Source organism: Camelus dromedarius, chromosome 12 (assembly GCF_036321535.1).
Source record: "Camelus dromedarius isolate mCamDro1 chromosome 12, mCamDro1.pat, whole genome shotgun sequence".
NCBI lineage: Eukaryota > Metazoa > Chordata > Mammalia > Artiodactyla > Camelidae > Camelus > Camelus dromedarius.
Genome location: NC_087447.1, coordinates 34795242 through 34820274, shown reverse-complemented (window position 1 = coordinate 34820274; position 25033 = coordinate 34795242). Strand labels below are relative to the sequence as shown.

The 25033-nt window shown below is 43.5% G+C and overlaps 2 protein-coding genes across 3 annotated transcripts in view; one reads left to right on the top strand and one right to left on the bottom strand.

Annotated features, from left to right (window-relative positions):
- Positions 1-25033, top strand: part of LOC116155353 (uncharacterized) — a 52078-nt gene that overhangs the window by 1781 nt on the left and 25264 nt on the right. Inside the window, exons 2-5 of the mRNA XM_064492510.1 lie at positions 27-125; positions 487-582; positions 9181-9336; positions 14004-14066. Coding sequence (XP_064348580.1) covers positions 60-125; positions 487-582; positions 9181-9336; positions 14004-14066 — 381 coding nt within the window. The 5' untranslated portion in view covers positions 27-59. The remainder of the gene's footprint in view (positions 1-26; positions 126-486; positions 583-9180; positions 9337-14003; positions 14067-25033) is intronic.
- CSRP3 (cysteine and glycine rich protein 3) lies at positions 1525-19498 on the bottom strand. 2 transcript variants are annotated; one of them, XM_064492511.1, is made up of 6 exons: positions 19414-19498; positions 10742-10890; positions 6424-6592; positions 4564-4696; positions 3322-3415; positions 1525-1848 (listed from the first exon to the last, which is right to left on the bottom strand). In XM_064492511.1, exons 2-6 carry the CDS (start codon positions 10860-10862, stop codon positions 1772-1774), a joined length of 594 nt encoding a protein of 197 aa, XP_064348581.1. In that variant the 5' UTR covers positions 10863-10890; positions 19414-19498; the 3' UTR covers positions 1525-1771. The 2 variants fall into 2 exon arrangements, with proteins under 2 accessions (XP_064348581.1, XP_010985770.2); XM_010987468.3 differs by having other exon boundaries at positions 10751-10890; positions 19414-19497.

Below are 25033 nucleotides of genomic sequence, written 5' to 3'. Positions count from 1 at the left end.
TCCTATTCCATGGTACTTGATTACAGAAGCCCTAGGTGACTGATACACATTACCAAAGAATGGAACGGAGAGGATGCATTCCAGGGACGTCTTCGAGTCAGGATCAGGGATTCTTGGGGAATGAGGTAAGGAGGGATGTGGGAGAGGGCAAAGCTAAGGATGACTGAAGTTTTTTGCCTCAGTCTCCTGGCTGGATGGATGAGGGGCTGGTAACCGTGAACTGCAGTAGAGGAGAAGGTTGCATTGTCCAGTAGTCATCTCATGTGTGTCTCCCCTTCAGCAAGCCTGGAAGTCCCTAGGATAGGGGACTTCCTAGTGAAGGGCCAGACTAGTATATTGCTTTTAAAGTCCATGCAGATTAAAGGGGACTTGATTTAGTTGATTCAGTTTATCACTGGTAATATTATTAATTACTTGATTAACAATGATAGAATCTCTTATATAGCTCTGGAAAAATGTTTACAAATTAAAACTATATTGTCCTAGGCTTCCTTCCCCAGAGAATGTGGAATGTACAGTACTCCCATCCTCAGGCTGTTTGAGTGGACTCAGTGGCTGAATCACCCCAGCAAGAGTCTCTGGGTGAGTAAAGCATACTTGTACATTCTCTTTAAAAGTGGGATGGCACACAGCCTCTGCCAGCTTTTTTTTTTTCTGAACCATTCTATTAATGCCAATCAGACAGAAAAAATGATCAGATGTAATTGCATTTTGAGCATCAAACAAATGATAGATAAATAATAAAGTCAGTGCAGGGCTTTATCTATGACAACAAGTAGGCAACCCTGAATAAATGCTCATTTTAAAGAACTCCTTCTTGGGACTTGGAGCACAGAAAAACCCGTGGTTGAGTCTAGTCTAGTGTTCCATAACTTTTGTCAATAGGTTTTCATTTGCTTTCATTTTCTCCAAATAATTCAGAATTGCATGGTGGTGAGAGAAATGCTGTGGTTGTTAAAAACGGAGGCGAGAAAGTACACACGTGTGAGCCGTCGAGATCTTGCTGAGGAGGCAGAGGGAGACGTTTTTAATTGGCTGCATTTCATTTGTGAGTCTGGCAATTTGATGGAGGAGAAGTTTTCAGAAAATTGCTAAACCTTAGGGAATTGTCCCAGAATAAAAGAAAATCATCCTCATGTTGTTCATAACACAGAAGCAGACTCCACATTTTGTTGCCATTTCTGAGTTTTCATGAAATGTGTAATAGTGCAAAGCCCACGATGGGACAAAAGGATCGGCTCTTCAGCAGTTTTATTAGTTTGATTTTCCTTTTAGAATTTGCTACCATGTTGTCTGTTTCCTCTGGGACCCCCTGTTTTCTTCCCCGTTGGCAGTAACTAGAAGGAAGCTTAGCTGGCAGATTCTAGACTGCTTTCCTTTGCCCTTTCCTTCCTCCTCCTCACTCCTTCCTCAGTTGACACCAAAATCCATTGCATCTTCTGCACTAGTTTTTTTTTTTTTTAACTCTCTCTCTCTCTCTTTTTTTTTAATTCCCCTCTATTTGAAAGAAAAGATCCAGAGACATACAAGGTACCACTAAAACTTTTTATTTATTGCCTCTCCCACCCCAGGTATTGTAAATAACAAAGAATTTGTTATGGATTAGACTTTTAATAATTTTCTTCCCAAAATCTCTTCTAACTTCGGGTAAAGACTGGGACCACTTCTGAAGAGAATTCTGAGGAGGATGTTTGTGGAGGGGTTTCCATCTGGGCGGGATTACTTGGCAAATGCTTTAGGCCAATGAGAGATCTGAGAAATGGTGCACTTTTCACTCTTTCCTTTCCACTTGGTGTGTAAGGCCCCCAAACCCAATACCCGTAGGGCCAAAATTTTTGGCGTAGCAAACTGTGAACGAGAGAGAAGAGGACAGGGGAGAGAATGGGTCAGTCAGCACCATTATTTCAGTTCCTTTCGTCTGAGCAGAGCCCTTTTATCTTAGAGAGGCATCTTTTTGATAAATATGTTTATAAGTTAACTTTTAAATAAATTGAACCATATTTATTTTAGATCTGCTAACAAAAACTGTATATACTTGTTTGCACTTCACTAGGTGTGTTCAGAGATGTTTTCTCATTTGAGTCAGTATAATCTGGCTGCTGGTTGCCTGTCCAGCCTCCTTCCTCTGCCTGCCTCCCTGCACTCCAGGCACACAGAAATACTTGCAGTTCCTAGAATGAAACGCAATGCCCTGGCCTTGGTGCCTTTATACTCACTGCTCCCTGTTCCCACAATACTCCCTCCTAAAGCCACGTTCACTCTTCAGGACCCAGAGGAAGGTTGTCTTCTAAGAAGCTTTCCCTAACACCCCCGGCTGATCACTGGCCTCTCTGTGCCACTGCACTGGTCCCAGCCCTCTTCTAGAGCTTTTATCACTTGAGAGTGCAATTACTTCTGTACAGGTTGATCTCCTTGCAGCCACAGTTTAGGGTTTTATGGCCTATGAATTCTGAGGACCCTCTGTATCCTCTACTGCCAGGAGAAAGCAGCTCATTGTAGGAGAAGCTTGGTGACCTAGAATTTTGAACAGTAATGTCCTCCCTCTTTCCCCTGCCCCACTCTGGCACACACATTTGGAGATCTTGAGACACCATCATTGAGTGAAGGGGTGGGAGGACCCTGCTGAGAAACAGAATAGGCCTAGGAGGGGCTCTGAGATTGAGGACACATTGCCTTGGCCCTAAAGCATCCCTTTCTCTTCATAGCATCAGGAAGGAGCTAAGCCTCTGTTGCCTCTCTGCAAGATGAAGGGATTATGGAGGCAGCTGGGGGCAAAGCTGTGAGGACCAGAAGGCAAACCAGCTTGTCAGTTCTCTCCCTGTGATCACTAAGTGATGTGCAACATCAGAAACAGAAATGTCAGGGAGGAAGGAGATGGATGTGCTTAATAAATACGGGAGAGGCCAAACTGAGTTCATCTTCCCCCTCCCATCACCCTTATCTGCCAGTCAAGTGGACAGAACATTTAAGTTTTTGGAAGGGAATATGATGCTTTTGTCCAGACCTAAGGCCTCTTCCAAGGCCAGTCAGGACACAGCTTCCTCCTCGTCCTTCCTCCCCCAGGTGCCCAGCTGCCCTGAACCACTGGGCATCTGCAAGCATTAGGTCCCCCAGATGCTTCTGTAGAGAGGACCAGAGGTGGGTCAAGCAGGAAGTTTCTTTCCCTCAGGTGGCTTTGCTCCCCATCCCAAGAGCCCAAACCAGCTCAGGCTGAGAAGCCATGCATCCTGGCAGACACCAGCCTCTTTGCAGGGGCATAGCTTCCCCTCCCAAGAACCCTCCCTGGGAAAACATCTCAGGAGAGTCTTTGGAGCCACTCACCTTTGCAATAAAGTTCCCCGTCTTTGTCAGTGACGTTTGTGGACTCTAGACTCTTTCCACAGATGGCACAGCGAAAACAGGTCTTGTGCCAGGGCTGTGGGGCACAGGAGAGTAGGGCAGTTAGATATTTAATAAGGCAGGAAGGACATGTACTTCTGTGTTAAGTCCCCCAATCAGCAGCATATAGAGGACTGCCCCGCCTTAGCCTTTCATGCACCTAATTGGCCCTGAGAATCATTTTTATAGGGGTTTGGAGAAAATGCAATGCTATGGACTTGGCCAGTGATTCTCAGAACCCCTAAAAATGAATTTATCAAGGTGGTTTCCATATGTTTGTTTTCAGAACAAACTAAAGAGAAAAGGGCTTCCCCTTTCTAGAAGATCAAAAAACAAACTAGGGAGAGGGGAACTTGGACTTGAGGCAGTGGGTAACATATTGAATGTAAAGTGAAGAAGAAAAAAAGGTGAAGAAATGAGCAGTCATCCAGGAAACTCAGCCTCATATGACTCTCCATGTGTTTCTGATGTGAGAGGGTTGGTGTCTTGGAAGATGTCCTGCCTCCTGCATATCTGCACATCTCCCAGGCCCAGCCCAGGGTCCTCATCCGTGTTTAAATGGCCAGTCCTGGGGTGGAGACTGCTCCTATATTTGAAGTCAGGCACTCTCCATGGCCTTCCTCCCCCCATTTAGTATAAACAGGATTTTTGTCTGTCTTCAGGCCCAAATCCTTTGGCGAACACCCTGGCTGCAGGCCTGAAACCGGAGCTTGTAGACAAGAGTGCATTACTGTCTCAGACATCGCGTGACCCCCCTGATTGCTAGGACATTTGTCAGCAAGCATGCTGCTCACTGCTGTGAGGTGTTTGCTCTGTGCATCAGTGTGATGCCAGCAGCAGGCTGAGTTATGCAAGTGTGGCGGCTCCCAGGGCTGACCTCATTCTGGAAAGATTGCAGATCCTGAGGACAAGGGGAGCTTGTGCACCTATGTATCTCCAGAGCTCCTCACTGGGTGCCTCCCATCTAGTGGGTTAATGCTTATTGCATCAAATTCTACGAGTTCCAGTTTCCTAGGGCACTGCAGGATGATGGTCCCAGCCTGGGAAAGTGGGTGAGGATGGGTCTCTCCTAAGTGGTTCCTAGGAGCTAAGGAGGGTCTGGCTCCCAGCTGTCCACAGTTGCTACTTTCCTCTCTCACTCCTCCCAGCAGATCCAGTGAAACAGGCTCACTTTGAAGTCCTTACCTTGCCACCTCCCATCACCTTCTCAGCAGCATAGACTGACTTGCCACATCGAGGGCACTTCTCTGACTCTCCAAATTTTGCAGTAAACTTGGAAGGGTTGCTGGTGGTGGCTGAGCGTGCCTGCTTTGGGGACCTGGTGGAAACAGAAATGAATGAAACCTATAGAATTCCCTTGGCAAACAGTAGTAGTTATGTGACCTTGAGCAATTTACTTAACTTCTCTGTGCCTTAAACGCCACATCTGAAAAGTGGGGATAGTCATGGTACCTTCCTCACAGGGTTGTTGAGAAGGTTAAATGAGGCCACACGAGTAGAGCACTTAGAACAGTGCTTGCCTGGCATGTTGTAAGGGCTCACGAATGTTAGTCAGAATTCATTTACATCTTTCCTTTCTGTTGTAAAGCACTTAGCAAGTGTTCCATGTATGTTAGCTTGTATTATTGTCATTGTTGTGTTCTTATTATTGCTGTGATTGTTCATTTGGGTTTTTCTTGTACCATCGTGAAACCCACGGATCTGCTTTCCAAAATGAGTAAAAATATTACTGGGCAAGATAGGATCTTGACAGTTGATACTAAGCAAACCATAGTCCAATGAGCTGACGCATTCCTCGTCACAATTCAAATTGTCACCCTGCAGCCAAAGGTCACCTGTCCTCTTGAGAGCAATGTCTAAGATAGAGGCATAATAATAACCCTGTGTTCCCATATCTTTTGGTGTTTCTTTGTACATTTATCATTTGAGTTTCACCATAACCCTCTAAAGTAGGCAGGGTTAGCTGGAGGAGAGCGAGGGTCAGAGGAGGAGCTGCCCAAGGTCAGCAGCTCGTAACTGGTGGAGCTGGGATGAAACCCAGGTCTCCAGACTCTCTTCCTGTCTGTGCAGCATCACAGAAAAGCCCTAACATAGACCATATGCTTTGGTTCATTCAAGGCAGAGGATGCAGTTGGTACCATCTTTCTTCTTTAAACAGAGTCTAAAGTTGGGATTGAGTCATGAGAAAAATTTAAACAACTAATCACACATCCTTGCAGTTTTCCAGGCTCTACTGTGGGCTATCTTTTTTGGAAAGGACCAGATGACTCTTCAGATGGTCTAACTGTTCTCTAGGGGAGGCCCTCCACGGGACACTGCCTCTGTTGGGCTAGGCCCTTCTGCCCAGTCCCACCGCAGAGCCGAGCCCGGGTACCAGCTGGCCAGACAGCAGCTGCAGGCCAGTGACTGTCAGTCTGTACTCAGTTTTGGGCTGGAGGTCAGCGTGGTCATCAAGTAGAACAGACTGGTAGATGGAGGAGGCACAGTGTGATAGCACTGGCGGGGAACCTCAACTCTGTATTGGCAACAGGCAGCCAGGGAGACCCGCAGAACAGTCATAATGATTGTTTACACCTGAGGCCCGGCCCACCCCTACAGACCCACTCCCCGTATGATGTGGACATTAGTCATCTTACAATCCCAGGGAAGAAATCTTTCAATGATAAGCACACAGAGAATGGCCATTGCGTCCCTGCCATATTTATATGATTTACACAAAAATGCTCAAAGGGGAAGAAAAGAGACTCCATGCAGTTTTGCAAAGGTCAAACAATAGAATATCTGTACATTCTGGGTTTTCTCTTGACATGCAAACCAAGAGCCATGGTGTAAAAGTAATTGCCCTTTAGAAAGGCAGATAATTTAAAGAGAGTCTTTGGAGAGATGACACATTGTGAGAACTTGGTCAGACTGAGTATTCCTATTGTTGGCATGTCAACAATAGAGTCCATTCTCCCACTTCCAGAAAACGTTGCCATGGGAACAGAATGAACTGTCCTGATAGCTGGGGCTTTCCCAGCTGGGAGAAGTGGGGCGGTGACTCACTGTTGGAACTGGAGGCCCAGGTGTTCGCCTGTGTCTGTGCTGAGGCAGCCGGCGCCTTGTCCATACCCGATTCCCTTCGGGCCATACCTGCGCCCATAGCAAACCTTACAGTAGATCTCTGACTCGTGTGCTGCCACCGTGGTGCTGTCCAGAGCCTTCCTGCAGGCCACTGCGGGGAAAGGAGAGTCAGGCGGTTAGGGCTGAGATTCCTCCCCCATTCCCTGCACCTACAGTGCCCTGATCGGACCCAAGGGACCCAGCATGAGGGGCCCTCTGGCCAAGAACACAACTCTGATTCCTGACCAGAGCATCTGACGTGAGTCTTAGATTCCTGGTCAGTCCTGTTTCACAGATGAGGAAATCGGAGCACAGAGAAGGGAAATAATGTTTTCAGTGGTATCCAGCTAGAAAGAGGTGGAGGGCAGGACTGACACCTGGTATGTGGTCTCAGACCAGCTAAGAATGTTGTCCCTGAATTGGAACAACCTGCGTTCCTGAGGATCTCACCCCAAAAGACATGGGGGAGGTGTGAGTGTATTTGTGTAAGGGTGGCTAAGGGGTAAGAAGCTAAAGCAGAGGAGGGATTTATTTTTTCTTAATCACATTAGAATCAGGATTGAGCAGTTTCTCTACTTCTCATGGCCTGTGATATTCAGAGAGACAGTTACCACTGAGAGTACTTTGATCCAGTTCTGGAAGCAAGGGAGGTAAGGAAGAGCTGCTTTTAGGTTTGTATTGGCTCAAGCCACCTCATCACTGTATATCACCTGATGTAAAGTATCCCCCATACTTTACGTTATTAGTATAGCTATACACATACTATATATATGTGTTATACCTAGTATTTAAGGCAATCTCCCATTTTTCCAAAGAGAAGATTTATAGTTTTTTTTTTACCAATAAACTTTTAAGGATGTAAGTGAAAGTGTCAAGTACCTGCTTATATTTAATAATATAAATCAACAGTATGTTGATATGGAGATGTTACTCTTTTCTAATCTAACACAAATTCAGGAAACAATTGTATCCAAATTATTCTTCTGCATCTTCAACATCAGCATTTCCCTTCTCACCAGTGTCTTTTTGAGGCAGCTGACCCAGCTCTCCAGAGCAGCTCATCTCCACTTCTGTCTACGTCTTTGGGAGGCAGCCCTGTTTCCCTGAGTAGGAGGCTGTCACTTGGAAATTGTATCTTGACAAGACTTACCTATTAGCAATAATATTAGGGTAGCTTTAAAAAGTGTATAGGATTTCCACAGCTTAACGCCTCACTGTATTGCTTTGTAATGGTAATCCCTGAAGGTTGTTTATGGTGATACTCAGTGCTTATAATAGTGAGGTCATACCCCCAGGAATAGTAATACATGTGCATTCAATTTATTCGCCTCCTTCTAAAAAATCAATTCCATCAAGTGACCTCTATAAGCAAGCTAGCATTGAATAAGTTTGTTTCAGACTAATAAGTCTTTTTTCAAATGGTAATTTATTTAAAAAAAAATAAGGCAATTGAATACAACAGTGAGAGAAGAAGATAAGGTTGTAGATGAGGTAGGATTGGCCAGAGGTTGGTGGTTATGTAGCTGGGGAAACAGGCATACAGGAGTTCATTAAACAATTATGTCAATATTGTGTGTGTTAAAAATGTCTGCTAAAGAAAAGTTTAAATAAATAAAGTAATTGAGAGACTGTCAGTATAGTCTCTCTATAACGTGAGAGACTTTATAAGGCTTTGAAGCCAAGGCAAACCCTTTTTATGAGGAATGATTTGGGGGGGAAAGCCTTATATTTGAGCATATAAGGTATATACTGGGCTCTGCCCTGATTGTTGCCATCAGTTACTCATCTCCAGAATAACCTGTTGAATAATCATTGGTGTTCTAGACTCAGAGTTCCTTGAGGGCAAAACTGTTTCATCTTAATATCCCCAGAACTTAGCACAGAGTCTAGCCCTGAGTTGGTCTTTGAAACATTCGTTGAATGAACGAGTGAGTGAGGGAATGAATGTTCACATGGGTAAATGAAGATCAGTGACTTGTCCACGATTATATAACAGTAAGTGGCAGAACCGTGACTGGCCTCAGGTCCTTTGACTCCGACTCCAGTGCTCTTTCCTCTCTCCAGGACTGCCTGTGCCCTGTCGTGTCCTGGCCAGTCCTGTAGCCACCCCCTGGCTTCTGACCAGCTTTCACACACAGGCACAGTAGAGCTGTGCTGTCCAGTACTGTAGCCACTCGCCTGCCACAGGAGGTCCTCTAAGTGCAAAGTGTGCACCGATTTCAAACACTTAGTACAAGTGAAAACGAATGTAGAGTATCCTGTTAATAATGTGTATATTGATTACATGTTGAAATTATGATTTTTTTATATATCAGGTTAAATGTTTTAAAATTAGTTTCACTTGTTTATTTTTTACCTTGTTAAAAATGGAGTTACTAGAAAATTTAAGTTTCCATATGTGGCTTGCATTAGATTTCTTTTGGACAGCGCTGACAGGGAGGATTAAGATTTGTCTAGAAGTTTGGAGAACACTGGCCTGGGGACAAGCTAAGGCAGACTCTGCCTCTCTAAACTCTATTTCTAGCAACTATGGGATGACCCTGGATGGGCAAGTCTTGTGATGATAGTATAGAAAGCATGCTCCACTCCAGGGTCCTTCTGTCCACCACTACAGAGACTCCCATCCCACCACAAGTTCTAAGGAGAATATCCAAGGGTTCAAAGGGATGTACCAGCAAATGTTCAAATCCTTTCTGCCAGGGGTCCATGAAACAGGGTGGTGTCCTGCTTCCTGGGAAAGACAAGACACCCCTCACCATGGAAAGCATCCCTACCATTTCCTGTTCCCACTCAGACATCAAAGTTGATGGATTTCGGATAAAGAACCCTATCTTTCTTCTTATGACAACTTATGTGGTAAGTAATCGATCTCTATTTTATAAATGGGGAAATTGAGGCTCACAGTGGTGAAATGACTTACCCAAGATCATACAGTTCCAGTACATGGCAGAGCCCAGACCTAAACTCTAGTCATTTTTACTCCAATTCTGGTGTTCTTTCCAATATTCCTCACAACTCCCCACTCTTTTTAAAGAACACTAGCTGTATTTGGACAAAAGCCAGGAGGTTATGGAATGAACTCTCCTGAGCAATGACTTCTGGATAATTGTGATGATAATGATGAATCTAATGGATATGAATGATGACTTAAAAATAATCACCCATCATTAAAACCTAAAGCATTAGTAGATCCGCCAACCCAATCACTCAGAGCAGTGTTTTCCCTGTTCCTCCGTGAGAATTCTGTTTGTTGTGGGAGGTAAGGGCTAATGGAAACTCCTGCAGCAGATAAAACTGTTACTATTTCTGGAGGATGAAGTGTCTCCTTGCCCTAAGAGATGGAGCCCAGCCTTTGAAGTTCTGTTTGATACAGTTTGAGGCAGCGTGACACCTTGCGTTTGCTGGGCTAAGGCATGGGGGTGGGCAGGGCATAATGTGGGGAGGATGTCTGCCAAATGTCCATCAAAGCTAACCAGCAAAGAAGGTAAGCAGCCAAAACAGCACTGTTCTCCCAAAATAGGATTAAGCTGCTAGGAAACTCTAGGATGCAGTTGTGTTGAAGAGACTGGACGGGGAGCCTCAAGGTACAGGCTCTACTGCAGATGCTTGTGGCCCAGGCTTAGAGATGAGAATTGATGTGTCTAACGTCACGTGAGTTGGGCAGAGCCAGACTCCCAGGTGGAACACAGAGTCTTAAATTTTCCCCTAGTTTGGACATTTGTAAAGCTGCATCCGCAGGGGATGGTAAAGGTTCCCTTTGTCAAGTTACTGGTGCCCAAGCCCCAGACTCTTCCCTGTCTGACCCTTCCATAATTGGCACGTGTTGCCCCCCGCCTGACACATGTTCCTTCTTGGGAAAGACCAGTTGCAGCTGGTTTCAGTGACAGCTGGCCTGTGGGAACAACACATGGAGCCAAGTCCATCTTGGCTGCAGATAAGTGATGGCTTCCTTCCTGTGCCAAGTCACACTTTATAAATGTCGCCACTGGGTCAAGGTTTTCACCACTGAGAGCTTGCTCTGACTTTGAACTGCAGGGAAACAGCCTCTGAGCTGGGCCAGTGGTTGGAGAGAGGGTGCACAGGAAAGCATTATCCTGTCTTCAGATGGGGCTCCAAAGTGATATTTCTAACAAGTTCCCAGGGGATGCTGATGCTACTGGTCCTGGGACCATACTCTGAGAACTACTGATACACAATATCTGTGGCTAAACATAAACTTCGAAGTGCCCTCAGGATGATGAGGGACCCTGAGTGTGTTCACCCAACTCACTGCAGTGGAAGCAGGTCTTGTGGAAACTCCTTCCATTGCACTGGATTTCTTCCGCGTGGTAGACGGTCTTTTCGCAGGCTCCGCATTTTGCTCCTCCACCCCAGTTTGGCATCCTGAAGACTCTCTGCTCAAGATCAAGTCTAACAGGGTGTAAAGAAAATACTCTTAATTTAGGCAGCCACAAGAGGGAACCAATCCCTAATAGTGCTGTGGTCTGAAGACTGGGATCCAGCCTATTTGTTGTTAGTTCATTTGTTCATTCATTCATTCAACAAGTGGTTACTGTGTGAAAAATCACTCAATAAGCTGAGGCACTCAGAGCAAGCTCTGAGCAAGTCCCGTTACCACTCTGGGACTCAATTTCCTCTTTTGTTAAATTTCAATAGCACCTGCTCCTATATATCTCACAGGGTTCTTAGAAGGAATGGATGAGATAGTTTTGTATATCTAAAATTATATACAAATATCCAGTATTATTATTTTCTTCTATCTGGGATTTAAAAAATTACTTCATCAGAATTGGGAACAAATGATGAAAATGGTATTGTCTTTTCATCTAGCTCAGTGCTTCTTGACTCACCTCAGATCTTGCTAGTATGCAGGCTTGGCAGATCTGGGGAGAGGCAGGAAATTCGGCATTTCTAATGGACTCCAGACAGGGCTGATGCTAGAAAGCCTTCTATTCAGATTTATCCCTCCTATCCCTACATTCCTTTTTTTTTTTCTTTCTTTTTTAACATTTTTTTTATTGAGTTATAGTCATTTTACAATGTTGTGTCAAGTACCAGTGTAGAGCACAATTTTTCAGTTACACATGAATAAACATATATTCATTGTCACATTTTTTTTGCTGTGAGCTACCATAAGACCTTGTATATATTTCTCTGTGCTATACAGTGTAATTTTGTTTATCTATTCTACATTTTGAAATCCCAGTCTTTCCCTTCCCAATACATTCCTTTTTAAGAAATATCATTGCCCAGGCTATGAGCTATATTGGCACTGCACGAGATCAGTGGTTTGGAAACTTACCTCCTGCTTTCAGAGCTACCTGTAACTTGCCATATGTATTGATAGGAACTTCATAGCTTCTCTTTATGTCTGTTTTCCCACCTATGCTATGAAAGTCATTCTCCTCCTTGCTGCTTCCCAGTGTTGTTTAGAGGACCAGATGACACGATGTATAGGAAGGTACTTGTCAGAGCTCACCATGCCAGGTGTGATCACAGGAGCCAGGTGATGATGCTGTGAGTCCCCCCACACCCTTCAAGCACATTCTGCCAGGAGCTGCTGAGAGCCAGCCCCAGGCCATCCTTGTCTCCACACTAGAGAATTATGTTTAAGAAATACTAGACAAGGAGGGCCACAAAATTTTTTTTTCCTTCTGTGTCTGCATGTAAGTACAAATCCAATTTTCAGTCTTCCCAGAGCAGAATTAAAATAAGCCATCAGTATCAGTGAAATCTCTGAAATCCTGCCAGCCTCAGGGGCACTGAATTTTCTCTAGGATCCCTTGGTTTCTAAAAAGCCTGGTGTGTCATCTTGTCATTGACACCAAACACTATCAGGCCATTCCAAGTGGCTGCTTCTGACCTTCTCTTTCCCTTCTGGGAAGCCAGTCACCTTCTTATAATAGTTGGCGGTTAACACTAAGCCTCCTGGATCACCTGGTCCAGATTGTGCCTCCCAGCCTTGTAACAAAGACAGATTTTGCTAAGGAACAGAAAGTAAATAGCAAACAGACCACAGAACCTGATACTAGGACCAAAGGAAAACTCTCCATGTAAATATTCTTCAAGGCGCTTTCCCTGCTTCCAAAAACAGTGTGAGGGGAGCCAGGAACATCCTATCCTTCCTCTCAGAGGAGCAGGCTTTTCTTTTTGTTCAGTAAAATCTTAGAAAATGTATATATATTTTTAAAAATCGAAACATTCAGTGCTCCCATTTCTATTGTGTAGGTTGTTTAGGATAGTGGTGGGAGTAATGGATTTTGAGTTGAAAGGCTTGGGATCAAGTCTGCATTCGTTCATTCATTCATTGACTTAATCACCATGCATTTACTCCCCACCTATCATGTGTTAAGCACTGAACTAATTACTTGGTGAGGGACCCAAGAGAGTAAAGTTTATAAAAATGAGTAATTTGTGTTCCCTAGCTTTGAGAAGCCTACATTCTAGTGAGGAAGATGGGCAGAAATCAGTATTCTCTGTACAGAGAAGAGTCTTATGAGGAGTGCTATGAGAACTCAAAGGAGGGGATGGCTCCCCATGTTTAGATTAGGGAAGAAAGCTTGAGTGGTTGGAGGATCACAGAAAACATCACATCTAAGTAGGGTTTTGAAGGGGGAAAAAGATTTCCGTAGATAGAGAAAAGAGGAAAAGACACTTCAGGAAGAATCACCCAGAAAGGCATAGAGACCTTCAAATGCTCTCAAAGAGCCCACATTATTTTTTACTCTATTAAAATTTTTAGGAATAGGTTTTCTAGATTGCTACCTCATTTACAAACAAAGGGAGGCATAAAAAGTAGACATTTGGGGGTATTTTCTTAGCCAGCTTCTTCTTTTAATATCTATCCTTCTTGAGTAAAGATGATACATTGTTTGGAAAAGGGTAGAATCACATAATCCTGCTTGTGTTCATCTTGATCCTGAGTTTCAATGTAATATAAAACAGAGAATAAATATATACCTGGGAACGTGACAGTGACACTTGTGAAATTAATGATGTGAAAATTTTCAATGAAAACAAACCTAGGTCAGGTTTCTCATTTCAAATCTTCAGTGGAGATTTTGATGACATGTCCTGCAAGTTAATGGGAAAGAGATGTGCCTCTTAGGGGTGTGTGTGTGTGTGTGTGTGTGTATTCAGCAATTGTCTACACATGATACTTTTCAAAATGAGTATAAGATTACAGATAATAGCTTATTCACAAGGTAATGGAGCCTGGCACAGGTTGTTTTTAAGTGATCATAAATATCTGACATTCGTATATCAGGACTTGAAACTCAAAATAGAAATCCAGAAGCACTCTATTAGACAGGTGCTCAGTTCCATTTCCAAAGATGGAAAGGTAGCCGTGGGGGCTTAACACAGAAGACATCTCTGATTTCTTCTTCAGATGCTCAGAGGCCAAAAGGCAGAGGGAGTTGTAAAGCATCCTGAATTGGAAGATGCAGGTTCTAGGCTTGACCCTGCGGCCTTGAATTGGGTGAAAAATGACAATAATACTATGTTCTGCACTTTCCTCACAGGACCATTGTGAAGGTCATGGAAAGATGATGGAATTTAAAGCAGCACTGAGATGCTGCTCAAAGGTAAGCCATTGTTACCCACTTTATTTCAGGCTATTCAAATAGCACCAATCTGCTAATTAAGTCACTATGATTTGAAAGCACATTTAGGTCCTGGCTTACATATATAACCTTTTCAGCCTGCTACATTGCTTTGGAATTCCTGTGTCTCAGCACCCCCCTAACCGGGCCTGGAATGTGAGTTAAGCTGGCAAGATACCAAGGGATGGGCCATTTGTTTATCAGCGTTGCCTGGCACAGGCAAGGGTCAATGAAGGTGGGACACTAAATATAGGCTTGCCCGTCACTCAGCCCTATTTGTCACTGGATCACAGTCTCCATCACATCACCTGGCACTACTCCCTGGGTCAGTCCCAACATGGCTGTGTTGTCACAGACCAAGTCGTGGGTCAGGATTGAAATGAGGGACAATTTGGGATTTATGAGGATGAGACAGTACACAGGACCCTGCTATGTCAACTGGGGAGAGGGTGGACGCCAGACTTTTGGATACCCAGATCCCTGTGAGAGACTACCTGGGTAGATTTCGTAATGAATATGCTACAAAAGCGATTATACTGAGAATGTGCTACAGTAAGGGCTGGAGAAGGCAGTAAACCAGAGGCAGGAGGCCGGAGTTCTAGTTCTGTCTTCATAGCTGTGTGATCTGGGAAAACCATGCAAGCCTTCTGCACTTCAGTATCCTCTCTCTAAAACAGGCGTAATAGTCCCATCTGTTTCACTATCGCTGGGAGCACGGTAGTAGTTCAGCTGCGTCAAATCACTTTGTAAACCGCAGAGTATTATAAAATGTAAGGACCAGTTAGTTCTGCAGTAACTCCAAGTTGTCATGTATCAATCTGAACTTATAAAACAATAACTGTACTGTGTATCTTGGGCACATTCTTCCTAATCTAACACTCTTTCCTTTTTTTAAACTACCTACTGTGGAGCTGGAAGGTGATACCTTAGGGCAAAAGTGGGTAGGGTAGAAGAAATGAGTGCTCAGTGATTCTGTTTCTTCTTTGTAGGAGTCCATTAAGGAACCAGGGAGGGAACCTTGGGCCACGGCTTTGAGCAGAGACCTCCAGTGACAATGCCATTTTCATCTCAGTGTTAGTTCATTTGGTTGTCCTGTTTTATGCCTGATTCCACATAGTGAGTTAAATTGTCTACACTGACTGAAGCAGAGATTTTGGATCATAGAAACAGATATCTGGAATCTAAGTGATAACTATAATCATTACTAATATAACAATGTTGTTATTGAAGCCAGAGTGCCTGGAGCCCAGCCCTTGGTTTACACTTCATTTAATCTTCACAGCAACCCTTCAAGGTAGGTACTGTTACAACATTGACTAGAAATGGGAACTTGGAATCTGGGGAAATTACACTGCCCAAGGTCACATGGCTAGGTTGGAACTTAGATCTCTCTGACTCCAAAGCTGTGTTCTTGTATTAACATTAGTTACTATTTCTTGTTTACATGTCAGTTGCTTTATATATACTACCTTTAATACAACAGCCCTGCAGAGCAAATTTTGTGATCCCCATTTTGCAGGTGAGAAAACTAAGACTCAGAGAGCTTAAGTGACTTATCAAGGTCCCGCAGCTAGTAAGTGGCAGAGCTGCAATTCAAACCCCCCAGTTAAGCTTGTTCTGTATCCCTTGTCTCCACTTCCACTACACTGGGCCAGGGACAAGGGTCAATGCCTCCATTAACCAAGCTTCCCAGTTAATGGGAATTGGGATCTGATTGACCCACTGTCTCGCCATGAGACAGAGCATTCTCATGGGTAGGAGTAACAGGGAGACAGAATTCAATTCAGTAAAATAAAGGGCTCTCTAAGAGTCCGTGCTGTTCAAACACGGAAAGGGCTCTTTGGGGCTAGAGAGTTCTTTCTCACCATTGGACTGAGCATAGCAGAGGATGAATATCCAAGGGGCTGCAATGGCAGTGAAGCCCCTTCAAGGGTCCTTCAAGCTCTGAGACGGGTTTAGGGACCTGATCGGTGACTGGAGCCTCACCTTGCAGAAAAGCTGCCCAATGGTGTCTCCCCTTAAACACTGCCTCTTCTCTATTCTCTTAGTCCAGGTAAAACAAATGACGTGGCATAGTGGGAAAGCATGGGCTTTGGAAAGAACCAAGCTAAGGTTCAAAAAACACTATCTACTTAACCTTGGGCAAAGTGCTGAAAATCTCTGGGCCCAGTGTCCTCATGCATGTAAAGAGAGGATGAGAAGTCTTGTCTTTGAAGGTTGTTTTCAGGTTAAATAAGATAATAGTAATAGCTAAGATACTAAATACATAAATACTTACACAGAGTGGGTATTTAATAATTTTAGTTGCTTTCATTATTACTATTAGTGTTACTATTTTATCTCTAGTTTTAAAATCCACTTTCTTAAAGCAAGTAAATCTTTCCTACTTCTTTTCCATGACCCTTCTGTTCAGACTGTGAACCAACTCCATTTCTCAGCCTTCAGAGTGTGCTGTACGCAGGAGCGGAGGTAGCCAGGCCAGGGAGAGAGTCGGCCTTCTCGGGGGATCCTGGTGCCCAGTGTCAGGGACAGCACATCGGGAAGGATCCCGAGCCTGTGCCCCAGGACAGCCACTTCCTCACTTTGGCAGCTCTGGTGCCTAATATCTGTTGATTTCGCTGGTGCTCTGGACTTTGAAGGGAAGCAGTGAACCCAAACAGAGTCCCCATGGCCCAGGGAGGCCATGGCCTTTAGCTCCCTGGTATAGGACACTCAAGGTCATTGGCTTCTCCTAAGCTTCTGGACAGAAATATGAAGTCTCCCCATCCAGAGGCCCTTTCAAAAAGCTTGGGAAGCATAGGTCCCCTATTCCCAGCACAGAAATAAACCCAGCTCTCATCCCTTTAAAGTTCAGACAGAGCAGACATGCCTGCCCCTTAAACTAAGGCTATAATGCATGGGTCCTATCATATCTTTTCTGAAATTATCTCTGAGTTGTGGCCAACTTCTACTCTCAGAAATTCACTTTGTTCTATCTTGACCTTTATAGTTTGTTTTCAAAGACCACGTTGCTTCCCTGGCTCTGCCGCTTTCTAGCCGTGTGCCCCTGAGTGATTACTTTGCTTCCTTGAACTTTCATTTCTGCCTCTGAAGAATGACTTCTCGCAGGACTTTTGATGACAGTTAAATAGGCTAATCTTGTTCCATGCCTGCACAGGGCAGTAAACAACCAACAAATCATGATCAACCCTTTCCCATGATGAGGTCCACGAGGAGGCTCAGAAAAGGCCTTCCATCCTCCTTGGACCCAATAAGAAGACAGTTATTGTCTCGCCTCCTGCTTTCCTTCACTGCAATGAATAACTGCAGTTTTTCACACTTGAAGGCATCACATTTCTCTTTGGCCATGAAGCCCAGCTCTGGATATACTATTCCCGGACATCTGAGCAGCATGCTTATAATTCGAAGTGCCTGCCTCAGGAGTTGTATTTCCTGTGTATTATACTCCTTGTCTGTGTCCTTTCTCCAGTAAAACAAATTAATCATATTCTAACTCCTGCTCAGCTTGTTATTCACTCTGACCTCTGGACTTTAATCATCACACGCGTACTTAGCAGGAAATCCTCCTGCAGCCCATTGGGTTTGGCTCTGTGCCTTTTCTCAAAAGCCTTGAATATCTGTACTGTTTATTAATCTCACGAAGTACTTCTCTATACTTTATCTCATCTGATTTTAACAAATCCCTTTGGGATAGGTGGCGTTACTTTAATTTTACTGTTCAGAAATGGAAACTCAGAGAAGTTAAGCGATGTTCAGAGCTAGAATTTGAACCGCTTCTATGACTGATGCTCTTCATTTTCCTCTGTGTCCTTCTGTGAGTCTCAGGGTTTCTAAATTTGTATTCTACCAAGATTCTGTCTCTGCTTCTGAGAGGATCACAGTGATTTGCCTGTTGAAGGATCCTGCTCACTCTTTTCTCTTCTCTCTCCCCGCTGTCCCCACCTGCCTCCCTGATCTCCAATGGACAGCTTGTGTGTGTACTGCAGAGCACCTGTCTGGGCCAGGAGGACACCGAGCCTGGAGGTCAGCTGCACTCCCTACCAATGGCCAGGGCTCATTTTAAGGACTGAATTGTTCAGAGTGGAACCAAAGCTGATCCAGAAGGATCCCTGACATTTTCTGGGTCATAAAGCAGTTTTACATACATTGTGATGAATTGGTTGTACCCAGCATTGAGATTCACTCCCAAAAGTAAACTGAGGACACAGGTTTTCCTGGTTTCCCTGCCCTTTTCATGTAGAGGCCACCCTTCCCTGCATTAGTGCTGCCTCTTCCGCCCCCTCTTCCATCCCCAACACAGGAGATGGTCAATACAAGCTCACTGAATTGCATTGAATTGTGCTGCAGAGAGACAAGGTTCTTCAGACCTGTTCCCCATCCCCTCCTTCTTGGGGAGTCACCACCCCAGCTAAGCAAAGGGATCAGAAATTAGAAGTGGAGGCTTTGATCTCTGGGCAGCATCTCCACTCAGACCATTGCTTAAAACCACTTCTCATTCTCAGTCACACTCATGCCTGTCATTCACTGGCATGTTAAAAAACAAACAAACAAACAAAAAAACCCTTTACCAAAGCCTAGAGGAAACACTGGGACTCACGCCTTATTCCCGCTGGGAATTAATTTTCCAAGTAAACAGAGCTTTTAATGGGTTTTCAATATAGCAAATGTCTAAAGCAAGCCTATTGCTGAACATCCATCCTTGGCATATTAAATCTACTCGAACCAACAACTTCGCTGAGTATTTCATAGGTGCAAGACAGGATATGGTGAACTATAGAAATCTGAGTCATTCACCCACACCTTATTAATAGCACAATTCCTTGTATTTTGAGCTTTAGAAAGCTGACTCCTGCTGTATTGTGTCTGTTGCAACCAGTTTATAGCTATGCAGCACTTTATAGTTTAGAAAAATGTCACAACATCCATATCAGTCCTTGCAGAGGACACCAAGACCCTGAGCACAGGAAATTCTTCCAAGTCGCACATCCATTCATTACCTGGTCCCAGGACTAGAATGCAGGTCTCTTGACTAAGACGACAAGAAACATTCCACCATGAAGATAGTTTTGGATCAAAATAGTTCCTTACTCATTCTCTGTGAGTTTTCTTTGAGCCCCCAGTTCTAATCACCCTTTTAGGAATGTTCCAGACAACTGCTAGGTCCACACCAGAACGGGACATAACTTGAGCCTGCCCGCACAGAACCGGAGGGGATGCCAGCACTTGGGATGTGGAACACACCCGTACTCTATGGGACCCTTCCTTGTCCCAACCAGCCACCAGGCCAGCCCACCCCCAGCCCCGATGATGCCGGTTTCACTCTGCTTACCTGCCTGTGTGGTCTCTGTTGGCTCCACTGCACCAGGGGGCTCACGTCCTCTTTAAATACACGGGGCCCGTCATCAGCCTTGGCCTGCGGAGGGGAAGGGGAGGGAGGCGAGGGGAGAGGGTGAATGAGACATGAGTAACACAACTGCTATCAGAGGCTGAAAATAGCTGGTGACCAAAGCCCTGAGTGCCGTTCCCCGCACACCAGCTGCGAGGCCCTTGGAGACCAGTACTGCTGGGGTGCTGTTGTAATTGCCAATCACCTCTGGCGCCAAGGGATCAATTTGTGGAATGTATGTTTCTGATCGAGTGGTTGGAACAGGGGTAAAAGCAAAGAAGGATTTTACACCTAAAATCATTTTTCTAGGCTCCTATGCCCCTGACCTTCCTGGAAATCAATGCGAGGTACCTGCAGATGAATCATGAGCCATATCTGGGCGCCCTCTGGAACTCCGAGACACAGGTCACTATGCTCATGAGAGAACTCAGAGCTAAAAATAAGAGTGATGGGTGTCTGAAATGATTCTTAGATAATCTCTTCAAAGATGCTTGGGAAATAAAGGTCAGCTCATAATCAGGGTCCTGTCACTTCATGACCCCCCATCCTATGAGGAAAAGTTTCCTCTCAAAAATTTTGAGTTACTTTGTTATCTTTTTCTGCTTAAAAATTTAACATGACAGTGCATCCTATTTATGCCAAGTCTTGATAAGTCTCTGTGAACCCACATTTTCTTTGGAGGTCTGATTTCCCTCTGCTTGATACGCACATATTTGGCTTTGATCAAGCATCAAGGACTCGCAGGAATTATCGAATTTGATAACTAACAAGAAGTTAAGAGATTTAATAGATTAGTTCTTCATGTTAATGGCTGAGGAAACTGAGGCACCTAACTTGCTCAACGCCAGACGAGTCATTGGCAGTTCCTAGACTGAAATTCAGGTTATCTGTCCCTTAGATGAGTGCACTTTCCACTAGTGTTGACCTGAATGTTGAGGTCAGGTGTAGGTAATACCCACCCGAGAGGTGTATGAAATCCAGTCCTTCAAATCAGCCATATTAGCCTGTTCGTTACACGCCCACAAAGCAATTGGTTCAGTGATGGAATATTTCACTATAAAGAAGGCTGTAATTTCACAGAAAAGGGCATAGCAAAACCTCACATGAGATACCCTGGTCTGTGTTTTCATGCAGAAGTGTGTATTTGTTGTAGAAATGGGGAAATGGCAAGTACTCTAGAATGTTAAAGTTAGAAGGAACTTTAGAAGTCTTCTAGGATAGCAGCTTTCAAGCTTTTGTGCTTTTTTAGGATGATAATACTATTTTCTATAGATAATCTTAAATGGGACTTCAATATATAAAGCAGATAAAAGAGGGACTTCACTGCTTGAAATAAATAGGTGGTCTAATATAACAATAGGTGGTCTATTCATATAGCCTTTCTCTGAACCCCTAAAGTAGCTTCTAAAATACTTCTTTGAGACAAAACTTGAAAGTCACAAATGTGGCCCACAACTTTCATTTTATCAATATGGACATTAATGTCCAAAAAAGGGGTCTGGCTGGCTTAAGGGGAAATGCAATGTGTATAGTAGAATTATTTCTAAAGGAGTGAGGAAATGTTTCTGACCCTTAAAAAAAAAAGTTTTCTAATTACACAAGTAACACAGGAACACATTTTATTGTGAAAGACTAAACAATAAGGATGTATGTAGGCTAAATTGTTACAGTGTCCTCCCACAATCCTATTCTCCTTCCCAGAGTTAGCAACTGATAACATTTTTGGTTTTACCTAACTTGAGTAATCTTTTTAAAGGGTATTTTAGCCCATTCATGTTTATTGTGATTTTAAAATATATATAGTCTTACTCCTTTCATCTTATTTTATTTTATTTTTATAATGTTTCTTTTTCCTTTTCTGGCCTTTTATTGGATTTAATAGTTTTCTTTCTGTCATGTTTTTCTCTTATGACTTAGAAATTATTTTCTTCCTCTAACTTGAAAACTAATGCATATATATATATATACACACACACACACATATTTAATTTGTAGCCATATTTTGTTTCTTCTATGGGATGAGCAACTTATGAGACCCTCAGCACACTTTCACCATCACCACCTTGCCCTCTTCCTTCACCTTGACCTTGCAGTTACACACCTGCCCATTACCTCTCATATGTAGATTATCTGGGATTTCAGTTCCAGGTTGTAATTAGTTTTGTTAATTAGGCATCAGTAGTTATTTAAACCAAATTATAAATGTTACTACTTTCCTCATTCAACTACTATTTCTTGTATTTTTTTATCTTACATTTTTAACTCTGTGTGTGTGTGTGTGTGTATGTGTGTGTGTGATAGAATGCATTCTTAATGCATTGAGAGGGTCTATTGTAAATGAACTAAATTCTCACATAATTGAAAAGGTCTTTGTATTAGTTTTATAAAACTGCCATAAAAAATACCATATACTGGGTGGTTTAAACTGCAGAAATTATATTCCCACAATTCTAGGGGCTAGAAGTTCAAGATCAAGCTGTGAGCAGGGTTGGTTTCTTCTGAGGCCTGTCTCCTTGGCTTGTAGCTGGTCATCTTCTGCACATGTTTTCAGACGGTCTTTCCCCAGCTGTGTTCTAATTTCCTCTTTTTATAAGGACACCAGTCATGTTGCATTAGGTCCCACTCACAGACTTCATTTTTACTTTTAAAAGCTCTATCTTCAAATACAGTCACATTCTGAGGTAGTTGGGGTTAGGACTTTGACAGATGAATGTGGGGGAGATAGAATTCAGCCCATAACAGTCTCATTTTTGCCTTACACTTGCATGCTAGCTCAGCAATCTCTAGAGTTGCACTGTCCAAAGCAGTAGCCAGTAGTCACATATGGCTAAATTGAAATCATTTAAAATTAAATAAAGTTAAAAATTCAGCTCCTCACTCACAGTAGCCATACTCTAAGTGCTTAATACCCGCATGTGGCTCAGGCCTGCACCCTGAACAGCATAGACAGAGCGTGTTTCCATCACCGCAGAAGTTCTGTTAGATAGCACTGCTCCAGAGCTGCTGCTTCTGAAAAATGAAGCAAATCCCTTTTGCATTCTATGAGAAATAAACAATATTAAGCATGTGTTGGACACCTCGCAGGGTGTTCAATCAATGTTAGCTGAATGGTGACTTAGCAGTAAGCAAATGGTAATACTGGGACTAGACCCCACCGTTCCTGCCCCATTGTTCCCCCGGAGTAGCCATAAGTGAGTAAGCTGTTGTGCAACAGGATACAAAGAAGACCAGGCAAGGGAGTGAGATGGAACGGCGAGGGCAGTCTTCCCACATGCACGCCTTAGCACAGTCTCTTCATACCCCAAATCAGAATAAGCACCGTTCTATTTAATTCTCTCAGTCGCTTTGTAAAGACATTATTACACCCATTGTATGAGTGAGGAATGAAATAAATACAGCTCGTGAAGGCTCAGTAACCCCCAAGGCCACACAGTGGAGTCAACGGTGTGTCAGTGGCAGTGTCAAGACTAGAGTTGCTCCCTCCCCTTCGTTCTCCTAGAATAACTAAAAGCTGGAAAGTCATTGGGAAAACAGATCACTTAGCAGACAGGGAAATTCAATCCCAGGTCAAACTTCAAATCCCTTCTACAACATTGGTTCCCAAATTCATTTGTCCATGGCCCCCTCAGTAAACATTTTTAAGCAACACAGACATATATTTGTACATATGTGTATGTACCTATATATTAAAAACATATTACTGTGCTATTATATACATTATAAAACATACTCTAAGCTATGCACTGAAAAGATAAAAATGAGTATAATAAAAGTTCTAATTCTTTTTCTCATGCTCTAGTATTATTTTACATGCTGCCTAGGGCACTGGCTTCTCTCCCACTTTGGAAACCTCTGCTTTAAACCATGCCATACAAAGAGGGGATATACTGTAGAGAATTTACAGGCCTGGGAGTCTCAGCTTTCATCTGCTCATCCAAACCACTCTGAAAAGAAACGTAATTGGACTATAATGTATGCAGTGTCAGCCATATTCATAAAGTAACCGGGGTTTTCACTGTTTCTATGCACCAGTGGTCAGACATTTGTCATTGGCTCTTATTTCAAAGAGAGAGTTAATTTAAAACTACCGCTCAGAGGTTGCTCCTGGCCACGCGTCCCATCCATGAAAGACAGGGAAATGGGCAGAGACACTTAAGTGCATCAAGATGGTTCCTTTCTCCCAAGAGATAGAAAACAAATATTGTCATCTTCGCTGAAATGAAGTGAGACTTGGTGAAACAAATAATTGATGTACTTACGTCCTTCAGATTTTTTGTTATTGGCCTCTTTGTTCTCATGTCCACTCATCACTTGCTGATTATAGTGATAACAGCATTCCTTCCATAATACTTTCAGCTTAAAACACTACCAAGTGTTTGATTCTTTCTCAGGTGTGATCTCTCTTCTCTCTCTCTCTCTGTCTCTTTTTCTCTGTTTCTTTCTCTCTCAAGCAGTGGGAAGATACAGGTGTTACTATTCCGTTTTTACAGGTGAAGAATCTGGCTTGAGAGGTGAGGTCCCACAGCTGGTAAGTGGTAAAGCCAGAACTTGAACTGGGTTCTCTGCTCCAGAGCCAGTGCTCTGAGGGAAGTTTTAACTGCTCTGGTCGGCAGTGTGGAGTTGGAGAGAGGACACTCACTGCAGGTCAGAGCACCTGCGCAGCCAAAGTACCAAGTCAACTTCATCTTGCACTGATGGATTAGCAGGGCTCTGTCTACATCAGTGATCCTTTGGGTTCAGGCTGTTTCTACATGCACTATTTAGCTGGGACAAAGTCTCTCGAGAAGCCCAAAGCAGCACAAGTGGGTATCACAGGGCCAGCAAATTAACAAATGCAAATCAACTCAGAGGTTCAGAGGTGACTCAATGGGATCACCTTGGGAGATATTTCCGTAGTTTGAGTAGCATCTGTCACTGTTCACCTGTGTCAACAACAGATACTTAAGAAATGTTTTTGAATCCAGCCCTTCTTTATCCTCCTGCTCCTTTTATTGCCCTGGTTCAGATGTCTCACCTAGATGTTTTTTTAAAAAAATTTTATTGCAGCATAGTTGATTTACAGTGTTAGTTTTGGGTGTACAACAATGTGATTCAGTTATACATATACATTCATATGTATTTTTTCTTTTCAGCATCTTAGACTTTTTCAGAAGCTTCCCACTTAGTTTCCCTACCTCTCTTCCATCTCACTCTGCTACTAGAGTCTTCATTCGAAACACAGATCTGATGATGGCAGCCTCCAGCTTAAAAACCCCATTAGCATGCGATCATATTAAAAATTTTCAACATGGCATTCAAGTTTCTTCATCTTACCCCAAATTAACTTTCCAACTTTTTCTCCCACCACTCCACTTTCCTTTATCCTATCTTCCAGCCTCTCCAGCCTAATCACTGTTCTCCAAAAATAGCCAGCTCTCTCATGCCTCTCTGCTTTGCTCATGCTCCAGCCTCTGCCTGGAATGTCCTCCCCCTTCTTAACCTACCCCCTGGGGTGGAATCTTCTTCATCCTTCCATGAGCAGCTCAAATGTTGTCTCTTCAGTGCAGGCCTCCACCCCCCCAAC